General features: G+C 48.4%; 2 protein-coding genes across 3 annotated transcripts; both read right to left on the reverse strand.

The window, feature by feature from the left end:
* Positions 1-796: 796 nt before the first annotated feature.
* Positions 797-7,577, reverse strand: LOC6599861 (fibrillin-1). Of its 2 annotated transcripts, XM_026991496.1 has the most exons (10): positions 7,386-7,576; positions 6,437-6,622; positions 5,495-6,370; positions 5,307-5,432; positions 4,264-5,232; positions 2,662-3,681; positions 1,574-2,595; positions 1,415-1,517; positions 1,162-1,355; positions 797-1,053 (listed from the first exon to the last, which is right to left on the reverse strand). In XM_026991496.1, the coding sequence occupies exons 1-10, from the start codon at positions 7,438-7,440 to the stop codon at positions 937-939; spliced, it is 4,668 nt and encodes a 1,555-aa protein (XP_026847297.1). In that variant the 5' UTR covers positions 7,441-7,576; the 3' UTR covers positions 797-936. The 2 variants fall into 2 exon arrangements, with proteins under 2 accessions (XP_026847297.1, XP_026847296.1); XM_026991495.1 differs by having other exon boundaries at positions 2,662-5,232; positions 7,386-7,577.
* Positions 7,578-9,576: 1,999 nt separating this feature from the next.
* Positions 9,577-10,470, reverse strand: LOC6599860 (heat shock protein 27). Its single transcript, XM_026991506.1, has one exon. The coding sequence runs from the start codon at positions 10,331-10,333 to the stop codon at positions 9,869-9,871; it is 465 nt and encodes a 154-aa protein (XP_026847307.1). The 5' UTR covers positions 10,334-10,470; the 3' UTR covers positions 9,577-9,868.
* Positions 10,471-13,754: the final 3,284 nt, after the last annotated feature.

A 13,754-nucleotide genomic window follows, 5' to 3' on the forward strand; every position in this document is an offset into this window, starting at 1 on the left:
AGTACTAACTCTGCTTTATGGCTATGGCTATGGCTGTGGCTGTGGGGTTATCAGTTCCTGCGATAGATAGGCCTAACATCGTCTAACATCGCATGCCCCTGCTAAGGGTCGCGCTGGCTTTCTGCCTACAGTTCGAGTATGCTACATATATATATGTGTGTATATAAATACTCCCAATCCGATTTGATCGCTCTGCTGGGGTCCATGTTATTTTCTAGACATTATTATTATTTCGGCTAGTTTCTATTTTTTGTTTTCGCAAAACGAATGAAAATAAAACTGAAAACTGAATAATCTTAAATGGTTTCATAATGTGACATGCCGACAGGTTCTAACCAAACGAGTTCAACGGCATTTCTGGGCAATTATTTTGTAGTGAATAATAAATTAGAAGTAGCTGTGGATGTGGATGTCGATGTGTATGTGAAGGTGGAGGTGGGGGCCTGGCACGCGCTATATTTGCTGTTCTACAAATACATTTCATAAATATCGAGTCCACTCACCTGATTTCAGAAAGGAATAACAATCATTCTGGCTTGTGGAACCCATTTATAATAGCTTGTGGATCAGATAGTCCCATTGTATGTGATATTTTGGGGGAAACAAAAGTTGAGAGTTCATTTCAGTTGGGGAATGCCATACAGACCACAGACTTCAGATTAAACCCCAATCAAAAGATGATGCAATATTTTAAAGAGTTTACAAGACCCAAAAAATAACCCATTTAATTTTCCGCTTATCTGCAAGAACTGTAACAACAATACCAATAATAATGAATAAAAGATCGCCTAAAAAATACATTTAAAGTATTTATTTATTTAAATTAGGCATTAAAAAAAAAGATATAAAAAGTATTTGCATAAATGGCGCCTCCAATAGTATTCTACTCGTTCAATTGCTCAACGAGTAGATAGCTTATACCCCAAGTACTGGGCTCTAGAAATTCGCATTGTACCTATGCCAGAGCGAGGTGAGGGTGCCGCGTTTCAGATGCGTCTGGGGACTCGATTGCGGGCGCACGTTCTTCAGAGTACAGCCCACGGGCAGGTTGACCTACAAAATACACAAGCGAGATGCATTCGAATGAGATACAGATGGAAACCTTCGCTGGTGCGCTCCTATTACTGGCTTTGGCGTTGACTTTGGCTTTGGCCCACTTACGGATTGGTGGGCCGTCACTCGGACGGGCTCTTTGTCGGGACAGACCACATAGGACTCATGGCCATCGAACAGACTGCCGCTGGCGGCAGGCTTCTCCCTTAGTTGTGCTGGCGCTGAACTAAGGGACAGGGACTCGGACTCGGATTCGGGATAGGCAATCTCTGGTTGTGCAGGTGCAGGTGTGGGCTTGGCAGCTGAAAGAACGAGATGCTATATATTGAAATTTCTAAAAAGAAAACAGGAGATCTCTTACCCTTGACATGAATGTGGAAACTGCAGCTGAGGGTCACACCGTCAGTGGTGGTTGCCTCGTATTTGATGGCATGATCGCCCAGCCTAAACAAAGCACCCGGGAACTGAAAAGAAATCAATCGTATCATAGTCTATAGTATGTTTCGATTCGAATACTTACATGAGACTTGAAGATCTTCAATAATTTGCCTTCGAAGCGGGGCTCTTCCCAGACAACCGAACGCAGATTCTGATTCTCCTTCAGATGAACCTCAATCGAGGGTGGGCAATAGTTGGATGTATCTGAGCCCAGGTCCACCCTGAAGCTCTCACTGCGCTCAGGAGCGACACCAATGAGATTCTTTGACGTTTGAACAGAGTCTAGTCTTGGGAAGGATGCGGGGCTAGACGGGGTCGATGGTTCAGGAAGTGCAGATAGTCTGGCAAATTGAGCGGGCCTGGAAAATGTTGGAAATGGAGCTGGTTGGCGGACTGTACTCCGTGTGGGAAATGTGGGAAACGGTACGGGGGCAGGGGCTGAAGACCGGGAGGAAAATGTGGGAAATGCAACAGGTCTGGAGAACCCTGAATGACTCTGAACTGGAGCGGAGGAAAAGGTGAATAAATTGGACTCTGTCGTTGGCGCCGCCTTGATGGTGATGATCGTTTGACAGGCGGCACTCTGCCTCGTCTGTGGGTCCTGAGCGCGGAACCCAATCTTGTGGACGCCAGCCGGAAGGTGAGCCTCCAGCTGCTTGGCCCAGGCGGGAAAAACAGCCACATTTCGGTAGTCCAGATTTGTCTCGGGCCTCTGCAGAGTCACATGAGCCTTGACCTCACCGCGATGCAGAAGGATGACCACATTCTCGGGACATTTGATGTAGGGCCGAGCTCTTGTGGCTGTCTGCTGTACGGGCGGTATATTCTGCAGAGACTGCGATCGGATCCAGGGCAGTCGATTGTTGAAGAAGCTGCTGCCGAACGGCTGACAGTTGAGATCAGATCCAAAGGACCAGCCCTGCAGGGCCATGCAGGAGGCCAGCAAAGGTCCAGTAGGCACAAAGCCAGCATTGCACCGCAGGTGGCAGATGGCCCCAAAGCTGGAAGGACCCTGTGTACAGCTTGCAGGAGAGATGACACCATTGCGGGCCTGTTTCAGGGCAGGACATATCGATTGGGTCTGCACACGACGCTGGACAAGAGCTAAAACGAAGTCAAGTTATCACAGATCGGTTCGTTGGGTGATTGGATCCTCTGTCTGATACTTACGCACGCACTTGTTCTCCTGACCCTCCCAAACACCAGCGGATCCGCAACTCCTGATCTCCGATCCCTGGAGGGTGAAGCCCGGATTGCAGGTGACCCTGCAGCGACTGTTGTAGAACTGCGTGCGCTTGTGGCGATACTTGTTGCAGCGGGCCTTGCCGTTCGCCGGCGCCTGGAAGCGTGGACAGGCATCCCGTGGCTGGGGTTGTCTCTGAGTGACCCAGGGAATCTGCGGAAGCCTGGTATTCACTGATTCAATAGAAGGAAACCTTGGTGCTTCTGGAGCTGCAGAAGGATATTTTGGAGCTTTGCCCAGCTCGGGAAATGAGGGAAATGGGTTTGCTTTTGGTAAGACGGGAAGAGCAGGCGGCAGTCGCTCTTCTGGACGGGCTTTGGGTAGTTCGGGAAATGTGGGAAATGGATTTGCTTTTGGTAGCTCGGGAAGAGGCGAAGCCCTTGGTGGCTGAGGCACATCCAGGCAGGTCCTTCCATCAATGGAGAGTCTCTTGCCGGAGGAGCACTCGCACCGGAAACCGCCTGGTTCATTAACACAGCTGCCAGCTAGACAGTTCTCCTTGTCCAGCGAACACTCGTCCACGTCCTGGCACGTCCTGAGATCGCTGTCCAACTGATAGCCGGCCGGGCAGGCGCACTTGAAGGAGCCCTGGCTATTCTCGCAGCGATGCGAGCAGCCCCCGTTGTTCAACTGGCACTCGTCGACGTCCACACAGCTGCCATCGGCGCCGAGCAGGAGGCCCAGGCCGCATTTGATGGGTTCGCAGCCATCGGAGGTGGAGGTCCTCTGACTGCCAGGAGGACAGCCAACCAGGGCGGGGCGGCAGCTCCGATTGTCCTCCTGGAGGATGTAGCCCAAGGGGCAGCCGCACTCGAAGCTGCCCTTCTTGTTGATGCACTCGTGGGTGCAGCCGCCCGAGAGAAGTCCGGCACACTCGTCTATGTCCTGGCAGCTCCTTCCATCTTCGGACAGCTCGTAGCCCCGCTCGCAGGCACACGCATGGGTACCTAGAAGATTAATGCAGATGTCGCTACAGTTTCCGTACTCCTGCGAACACTCGTCGATGTCCAAGCACCCAAAGCCATCCGGCGTGATCTCGAACCCGGACTCGCAGGCGCAAGCAAAGCCCCCTGGCTGGTTGAGGCAAAGCTGCTTGCATTGGCCATTGCCATGGAGACACTCGTCGATGTCCTGGCAGGTGCGCCCGTCCTCGGCCAGAGCATACCCCAGGGGACAGGCGCACTGGAATCTCCCCGGCAGATTCAAGCAGAAGTGCGAGCAGTTGCCGTTGGCCAGCGAGCACTCGTCAATGTCCAGGCAGGGTGAGGGTTCAGATGATGATGAGTCGTTAGGCGATGATGTGGATGATGATTCGGATGATGATGTGGATGTGATGATGTGATTGTCCAGCCCTAGAGCATAGCCAGCTGGACAAAGGCAGGTGTAGGAACCATTGAGGTTCTCGCAAAGCATTTCCTCATGGCATTTGTGCATCTCCCTCGCGCACTCGTCAATGTCAAAGCAGTAGCCGCGAAGTCCCTCCAGCCGGAGCAGCTCATATCCTGGCGAGCACTCGCACCCATACGAACCTGGCAGATTGCGGCACACCTGCTGGCAGCCGCCGTTCTCCACCTGACACTCGTCCACGTCCTGACACCCCTTGCCGTCCGCGCCGAGGCGGAAGCCGTCGCGACAGGAGCATGCACCGCCACGAGCCGTGAGGCAGATCTGCTCGCACCCATTGTTGTTGACCTCGCACAGATCCTCGGCCACGCAGGTGAACTCCTCCACGAGGGTCAGGCCGACAGGACACAGGCACTGGTAGCCACCATCTGTGTTGAGGCAACTATGGCTGCACAGATGGCTCTCCTCCGCGCACTCGTCGATGTCCTGGCAGCTGAAGACCTCGCTGGTGTAACCGGGCGGACAGAGGCAGCTAAAGCTGCTGTTGTCCTCGCTGGGCACACAGCTGCCCGGACGACAGCGGTCGTGGCCGTTATCCGTGGTGCAGGCCGACTCGGCCACCACGCAGCTGTGCTGATCCTCGGCCAGATCGTAGCCCTGAGGACACTTGCACTTGTAGTTGCCATCCGGCAGGTTCTCGCACTCATGGGCACAGCGAGTGCGATTCAGTTTCGGATTGTCCAGGTCCTGGCAGCCGTCGAGGGCGCAGCTCTGTTTATCCTCCAGCAGATGGTAGCCCGAGTGACAGTGGCAGCGATAGGAGCCAATGGTGTTCTGACACTTTTGCTGGCAGAAGCGTGGCTTGGGATGCTCCTCGTCCTCGCCATCGTCGATGTCGCACTCGTCAATGTCCTGGCACTCGCTGCCATCGGCCGAGAGCTGGAACCCAGGGTTGCACTGCACTTTAGGGCTGGGCTGCGATACTTCCTCAACTGAGATCTCGTTATCCTCCTCCGTGGGCTCTGACAATGCAGTCTCAATGGCGGCCTCTTCTTGGGTGACCAATGCCACCACACAGCGATATGATCCGGGCAAGTTCTCACAACCATTCTGACAATCTGAAGATAATTCTGCATTGGTGCACTCGTCGATGTCTGAAATTCAGAATTCAGAAATAGATGTCATACAAGAAAGGTATGGTATGCAGATATCTGAATTATGTGCTTACCCACGCAGGACTTTCCCGTTGAGGCATCTAGTTGGTAGCCCTTCTGGCAGGCGCATTGAAAGCTTCCCGGCAGATTGTTGCAGATCTCTGAACAGCCACCATTCGACTCCTGACACTCATCGATATCTGGGGAGAGAGGAGGACTTTAAATGACTTCGATATATAAGGATAAGAACCAGGATACCCACCAAGACAGCTGACGTAATCGCTGGGATCTAAGGTATAGCCCTCCCGGCAGCTGCACTTCAGGACGGGCTCGTTCTCGTCTGGATACAAGAGGCGCTTGCATATGTGCTCACATCCACCGCGATCTTCACCGCAGTCTTCGTCCAGGAATCGAGGTGTGTATGGATCTTTCGTGGGCTCAACCACCACATTGATTTCGGTTACTTCTTCGACCTTGACTTCAGGTTCAAGGGGAGTTTCAACAGGCTCTGCTTCATCGACGCGTACGACAATTTCCGGTTCGGGTTTTGGCTCATCGATCGACTCTGGCAACACTTCTGGCTGTGGTTCGACTGCCACTGGGAGCTCCTCTACAGGTGCCTTGACAGATTCTGTTGGTTGTGTAGCCTCCTCCACGGACTCAACAACTTCCTCTTCGACTGGTGGTGGAGGTGGTGGCGGCGGTTCGCTCTCAGTCACCTTTGGCTCCTCTTCAACCAAATTGTCGGTGTCGTTGTCATCGTCATTGGTGATGGTCTCGTACTCATCGTAGTCCTCGCCCTCGAGATCCCCGCCATCTCCGCCATCCCCATCGGTGTACTCCACCTGGGGAATGCAGGTGGGCAGCTCGCCCACCCACTTCTTGTCGTGGCAGTACATCGCTGAGGTCTCCAAAAACTCGAACTCGTAGTTCTCATTGCACGCGAAGTAGGCCACAAGGAAGATCTTCTCGCCCCGGCGGCGACGCTCGTACTTGACCACTAGTCCGTGGCTGATCTCTGGGGCCATCACCTTTGCCTCGATGCAGCTCAAGTCTAGAATCGCAGCCAACGGAAGAGGAACCTTGGGCTCCTCTGGTATGGCCAAAACCCTCTTCTTGCGTTCTGAGACCGCGGAAGCTGTAAACGGATATGTCTCATTAGAAATAAGAGATCAAAAAGGATAAGCATTGCTCTCCAACCTACCCTTCACACAACTGGGTGGCTCGCCCTGCCATTTGTCGGTCTCCGAGTTGCAGATCAGCTCCGCCGCTCCCCTCAGATCGAAGCCCGCCTTGCAGGTATATATCGCAGTGATTGTGTCATCGTTCAATGCTATCTTCGCCGTGGCATGCCTCACCAATGGCGCCACCTCACAGTACTCCAGTGCCGCTGAAAAGCCACATACACACATGTAGGTTAATCTCCCAAACAGCTGTTCTCACACTCCACTCTCAGATACAATCGGAGACACGCGGATAGTTATGGAGAGGGGCCATAAAACTAACCGAAACAATCATCTGAATCTTTGCCAAAAGACTTTTCATTGTCGTCTATAAGTTTTCTATTTCTTTTTCAACATTTTCTTAGATGCTGTGGTGCTGTTTTTGGCTTTTCGTTTGGGATAATTTACGATCAGTTTTTATGTTCCTCATTTCTGAATGCCGGCCGGTAATTAAATGATCTATTTTGTTAGTGGAATGGGGGCCGCGTGCTGGCAATGACTCATTTTCTCTTCCCTAAGACTTTTCTGAAGAAAAGGTGTCATAAAATCGTACATACATATGTGTATAGTACGGTCCATTAGCTGTTACCATAAACTGATCATAAAGGCAATTTCGTGTTCGTTTTTTATGGATTTCCATATATATGTACATATAGATTGAAGGGACAAATGTCATTTATTAAAATGGAAAATATAAGTGATTGTTTTATGGTAATTTCATTAATAAAAGTTCATATTTTTAGAAGATCTGAGAATTTTCAATTTTCGAAAATGAAAGTGGCATATTTTAGATGCACAAAATTTCTTAGAATTCCTCCACTAATGAAAATGATTGGATCTTTTCCAATAGGGAAATTTCTTCCCAAAAATATGGCCCCATAAAGTTGCCTTCCTCCGTGACTTTCTCCATAACTTTTCGCCCACACTTACCTGCAGCAAATGCAACGCATGACAGGGCACATAAAACATATTTGACCGCCCACATATTGCCGCCCTAGACACGAACACGATCCTTGTAGACTCTATGCGGTTCACACCTTTCCACTCACTCACTCGTCGGGGTTTGTGCTTCTTCGGTTTTCTTTTATAAATAAGAAGTCATTAATAAAATTTCACGCTTTGTCTTTACTTTCCTTTCAGAACATATTTATGGGACAAGAGATGAAAGTATATATGCAAAGAAACCATTAAGATTAAGGCGGCTTTATAAATAGCCCATGTTCAACACTTTCTATATACACGTATAAATGGGAGACAATATTTGCTGGAACTCAAGAAGATGACCATTCAACACTTCTTTTGGACAATTGGAGTTCATTGGGATTATTCCACATTTATGATATGGTAAATAAAAAAAAAAAGTTCTACATATACATATGTATGTGGTGTATAGTTATTTTCACTGATTGAAGGAGACAAGAACCGATTTCCTAGGGAGAAGAGAACGCACCGTTTCCGACCAGAGCCAAGGCAAGACTGAGGAGCCAAAGAGATTCCTACTTTTCTCGAAGGGAAGCACACGGAACACACCGAATTTCCCTGTCTCCAAAGATAGATGTATGTATATACATATGTATACTTATAGTATATACGCTGATATTTCATGACTATCATAAAGTAAATTAGTGCGAGAGCGCACAAGTGTCGCCCCTCTTTGGGAGAAGGAAACTATTTTTACCCATGGAAGAAGACTTGTCATTAGCATAGGCCCACCAGAATTGATGGCTCCGTTCTGTTCTGTGCTGTTCCGTTCCGTTCCAGATGCTTCTGTTATTTGCTTTTGCATTGAACTTGATCGCAGACCGATCCGATGATCCATCCTTCAGCGCTGTCAGAAATGCTTGTCGAGAAAAATTATTAATATTAGTTAACATTCCATTACATAAATAAAACACTCAATCATCTTGAATCAAATGCGCCGCCTCGCCTCGCATTGCTCTATTCAGTTCTGTTCTGGGCTGTTCAGCTGAGTTCGGTGCCAATTGTAAATTGTTTTTAATTAAACAAAATTAAATACAATACGAAAGTCGCACCGCGTAGGTGTGTTACACTCGCAGCACTCTTCGACTTATTTGGCCAGCCAAACAAACATGTTATTCTATAGAAAATAAACCCGTATCGTATAGAACCTATATAGTTAAGTAGCTCACAGACCGAACGTGGCTCGTTCCCATATGGGTGGAGAGCAGTCGCTGTCCCTCCGGGTCCCCTTCGATCTTCCATCCACATCCATCCAATTGTGCGGACAGACCTCGGACATCGGACATCGGAACTCGGACCTCGGTGTTTTATAGCTTACAATTTGATTGACAAATTGTTTTATGGCTCAAACAACTGAAAATGGTTTAAGGCTGTACATAATTGACCGATCCGATCCATGGGATTGAATCGTGGATTGACAGACAATTGGACGCGTTTAAAGTCGCTGGCTATTGGGCCATTCCACACGTTTCAATTCCATGCTTTTCTTCTAATGAAGGCTTTGCCATTCATTCATTTCAGTTGGAGCGTTTCTAGCCGCTCGCTTCTTGGTAATTGCATGCGTTTTTAAACGCTTGCCAAACGCATGCGCGGTTAAAAACGCCAGACAATCGCCTAGTGCTTTTCATCACTTTAAACCAAATTTGTGGGCGTGCGAATTTGTTTCTACTCGCGCACACTTTGTATGGTCAAATGATATACTCGCACATATGTATGTATATCTAGATTAGTTTTTCCAGCTCATGCGATTCAAGCGATTTCTGTGCGTTTTCTCTGTGTAGGTTTATGCTCGAGGCGGTTCTCGTCGCTGTCTCGTTATTTATGGATCCATTTACATTTTAACTTAACCTTAGATGGCATTTGCGGAAATTGCCCAAGGGCGTGGTATGCACATATACGTATATGTACGTCTCTAGTCTCTAGATATATTTTTATATATAGTATATACTTTTGTCTGGACAGTCGACTGCCGCGGCGATTGTTTTTTTTTCTTGTCTGTGCTTTGAGTCGGACTTATGTTGACATTTTCCTCGGCAGCGTCCCATTGTTTCGGCTTTGTATGGGACATCCGCTGGCCCTGGTGCACCACAGACCACAGACCCCTTCCCCCATATAAGACTGTTGCCACTGTTTCAATTAATTATTAATAAATTAAACCTTTATTTTATTTAACTAAACAAATGAAATATTTCCTTGTTAATTACAAAAAGAGTCCAATTATTTTCCCTTTGGATTGGGCTTACTTAGAATTAAGAGACTCGGAAAATCTACGGAAATCTTCAATAGATTTCTGAATTATTTCCGATCGGGTGCATTAATGGGTCTTTCTTTTAATTTTTTTTCTTTGCACCAACAGAAACTAAAAAAAAAAAAACAAAACACATAAATCCTGTGCACTCTGGCTGCTCCGGCGCTCCGCCCGATCCCTGGGGTTAGTTTTTAATGCTGAGATATGCGGGACCCACTTGACGGACGTAGACACTCCGCTCGTTGCTCAGATACGGCGGACAGCGCACGGTGAGGATGCCATCGGAGGACAGCTCCGACCGGACATCGTTCGGGTAGTATCCACGGGGCAGCACGAATCGCTTGACAATGTGGCGTCCCACGAAGGTGTCTCCGTCGCGACGCTTCTCGTGCTTGGCCTCCACCACCACCGTATCGCCGGTGGTCTTCACTGTGATCTCGTACGGCTTGAACTGGTGCACATCCACGTTGGCCTCGAACCCGTCCTTGCCCACGATCACCCTGCTCAGATCGGGCGCGGAGCCCACGCGCGACAGCGAGCGCTTCCAGTAGGGCAGATCCCAGTCGTTGATGTCCCAGTCGCGCCACAAGCGACGACGGTAATCCCAGTAATCCCAGTCCGTGTTGTTCGTAGACGGAACCAGAGCCATCTCAGCTATTTGTGTTTTCTTTTCTCTTTTTTATCGGGTGTTGTTCCTCGAGAGCTCTCAGGACGCAGCAACGCAACGATCGATCTATTCGACTTTTCACTTTTTCGTTTCGACTTCGACGCGTTCTCTTCTAAACGTCCACTCGCGATTTTTGCTCTGAGCAAATTAAACTTGCAACCGACAGAAGCCGCCGCTTTTATAGCGCTATGCCCCGCTCGAAAGTGGGCTCAGCCCCGGCTCCGATCGGCTCAGACTCGACAGCCAATGACAGTTGTGACGTAGAAGCCAGGCAGCAGTATGGGCTATGGGCTATAGGGTGTGGGGTGTGGGGTGTGGGGTATATGCTATGGGGTCTCGGGCGATGTTTTCGATTGTTTATCTTGAGAAATGAATTTCTGCTCTGATCTGTTCTGTTCCGAAAGGGGGCTGGCTGACTCTGTGGGCCGAAAACGTCTATGGCCATGCAACCAGATCTGAATGGCAAATGGCAAACGGCATTTCCTTGAGGCGATAGAGGTTTGTGTTGGGTGGGTTTTAGCCAATGTTGAGCCACTTCCGCAGTGGCCGGAAAGTTAGAGAAGGTTCCCCGAAGGGTAGAGAGCTAATAAATAGAGATTCATAGTAAAAAAAACGCACTAGAGGAGAAGTCTGCAAGGGTTTCAATTACTGCCTAAATCATCTCTTACTTGACCACATTTCCAGCCGGCCTTCCCCCTCCCATTATATCTACTTCCGCCCTACAAAAACTGACCTTCCTAGCTCTTGTCCCATCCCCATCTCTTTGTACTTCTCCTTCTCTCTCTCTCTCTCTCTCTCTCTCTCTCTGTGGTGTACCCATCCAAAACCCATTCTCCCATATCGCCAACGCCTTTAAAGCAAACCATGCCAAAAAGCGAACAAAAATTCCAAAACCCAACAGTCGAAAAAGATCGCTCAGCGCTTCAGCGTTTTCAACTTAATTACGCAGCATTTCCGCTTGCTCAGATACAAATGTATCTAAAGCTAAATTGAAAAAATCAAAATAAAATTAAAACAAAAAGAAAAAAAAAGCGACGCAGATGGAGGGGACATTTCTTTGGCGGAAATCCGAAACAGCGCATAATTCTTTTCACTTTTTGACCAAATATGGCTTTGAGTTTGTTGTTGTACAATTTAAGCCGCTACAAGATATAAATCAAGCAGATACAGATACACAGCCAGACAGACAGACAGACAAAGCCAACATATATGTACATGGATTACAGATACACAATCTATAGATACAGCTACACAGATACAACAGGGGGAGTGTGGGAGGGCTGCTGCTGCTGCGGTACTCGTAGTCATGACAAAAAGGCAATTTGTACAATTTTCGATGGTACAATGTTGCAGGGAAGATTAGCCAAAGCGACAACAACAACAATTGTCGCGCCATCCATGTACATAACATTTATGGGCCTGACCTGCCTCTGAGCCCCCCCCCCCCCCCTTCCCACCTCTATAGATGGAACCCGTGCCCATAACAATGCACAATCATCGATGGGACTGTGATTGGGATTGGGGCTGGCTTTGGCCCACCCTGATTGTAATTGTAATTATACCCTGGCGCATTAGGGGTATTACTGTATCCAGAAGATGTTCGCCCAGTATAGAAGATAGCAGCTCCGAACTCTCTAGAGTATATGCCTATAAAAGAGCTTAAATCGGAACCGAAAAGAGCGCATCACTAGATCTCCCAGGGTATCCAATGCTTCGCTCACCGAAAATCTCCCATTCCCTGCTGTTGTTGGATTAGATATTGCGTGTATTTGATAATAATTGTAACTAGCTTGGCAGCAATTTAGATGCCACTCGATGCGGGCAGGGGTATAGAGTGATTTGCTCTCGACCAAGTATGCCTGATGAAGCTGAGTCAGAGCCACGAACACTGCTGGACAGCTGAATAGATTTTGGGAGGAGAAAACACTAGGTTCCAAATCCGAATCGAAATCCAAGTTGATAGGGGAATACCATAAATTATAGCCGCATCTATCAGCACTTTGGAACATTAGAATGTTTCTCTGGCAAAATGGCAAGATGTTGTCGCGCCCCATCAAAAACTGAGATGAATATAAATTATCGAAGAGATGTTTATATGCCCTGACACCTATTTAAGGCCCTGCTGGAGCTGCTTCTTGGGAAAAATAATCAAAGAAAATATAATTTATATATATCGTAGGACTAATGAAGAGCTATGAATAGCCGAGAGTATTCCAAAAACCATGTAGCACAGTGTGATGGGTGAAAGAGGGAGAGAGGTGGGCGAGAGGTGGGCAGAGGGGTGGGAGAGGCAGATCGAGAAGCGGGAAAATCTCGTTTGGAAATCAATCGCAGTGCCGCAGCTGCACAACAACATCAATTCATTTGTAATTAAAGGCAAACAAAGCAATCGACTAATTTGTTTGATTTTATGGCAAAATCAAATGAAAATCAACTGCACACGGACTTCCCTTGGGAGGTGGCCATCCAAATACCTTTCTATTCTATCGGGCAGGAGTGTGGGTTGTGCTCAACTTTCTTTAGACCTGAACGGGCCATTATCTAACAGATGACTTTCTATAATCGTAGATCTCATTAGCATGTCAAATCTGCTCATCCACCCACCCATGCCACCTACCAGCCACCCCAGGCTATGACCCAGCCCCAGCCCCAGCCCCAGCCCCTACCCCGAGGGAATTCAATCGAAAGCAGACATTGTTCCGTGGCTCCCCTCTGATCCCCTCTGCTCCCCACCGCTGGGCGAGTAGTTTATGGCTTGCCACAAAATTTGTCATCCTATGGGGGGGATGGCAGCCTGCCAGCTACTGCCAGATTCTGCCAGGCAGGAACTTACCTCAGAAACAGCTTGGACCATTTGTCTGATTAGCGCAACAGCTTTCCCCCGATCTCCTCCTTACCCCTCCTTGGCCAATAAAAGCAAACACCTCAGCCATAAAGAATTTATCTAAATCATAATTTATACTTTTGTTGAAAAACGAAAAACTGATGAAATTCTAGCAGACCTAAGGCCCCCGTCTCGACCCCAATGAGTGGGCGACTCTAATGGGTCAAATGTTTTACAAGAAATATTCAAATTCGTTCGGCAAAAACCATAAAAATTAACAAAATATGCGAGGGAGCGGGAATATGCGACTCTCTTTGCATCATTTCGCCTGCCGCCTGAAAGTATGCCCTGGAAAATGGTTGCAACATCAGTCGACGTATGCGTAATCCTTGAAAGCGGACAAAATAGCTAACTAATTAGGCGAAGGAAATCAATGAGCTGGAAAAGAAGAAATAAAGACCCAGAGCGGAACACGAGCGTCACGAGTTGCCAATGAAGTCGCCCCTGGGGGTGTCCAGGGGGCTGTCCAGGGGGTGGGAAGTGCAGTCTACTGTACGAATAAATGGCAACCGAGACACT

The sequence above is a fragment of the Drosophila persimilis genome, unplaced genomic scaffold (assembly GCF_003286085.1).
Source record: "Drosophila persimilis strain 14011-0111.01,24,50 unplaced genomic scaffold, DperRS2 tig00000676-arrow-arrow-pilon, whole genome shotgun sequence".
NCBI lineage: Eukaryota > Metazoa > Arthropoda > Insecta > Diptera > Drosophilidae > Drosophila > Drosophila persimilis.

Excerpts from the sequence above, each read along its gene's own strand:
- LOC6599861 (XM_026991495.1), bottom strand. The coding sequence starts at position 7,440 with ATGTGGGCGGTCAAATATGTTTTATGTGCCCTGTCATGCGTTGCATTT. Across the intron at positions 6,623-7,385 it reads ATGCGTTGCATTTGCTGCAG|CGGCACTGGAGTACTGTGAG; the intron begins GTAAGTGTGGGC and ends GTGGCTTTTCAG. Across the intron at positions 1,356-1,414 it reads TTTCCACATTCATGTCAAGG|CTGCCAAGCCCACACCTGCA; the intron begins GTAAGAGATCTC and ends TCGTTCTTTCAG.
- LOC6599860 (XM_026991506.1), bottom strand. The coding sequence starts at position 10,333 with ATGGCTCTGGTTCCGTCTACGAACAACACGGACTGGGATTACTGGGAT.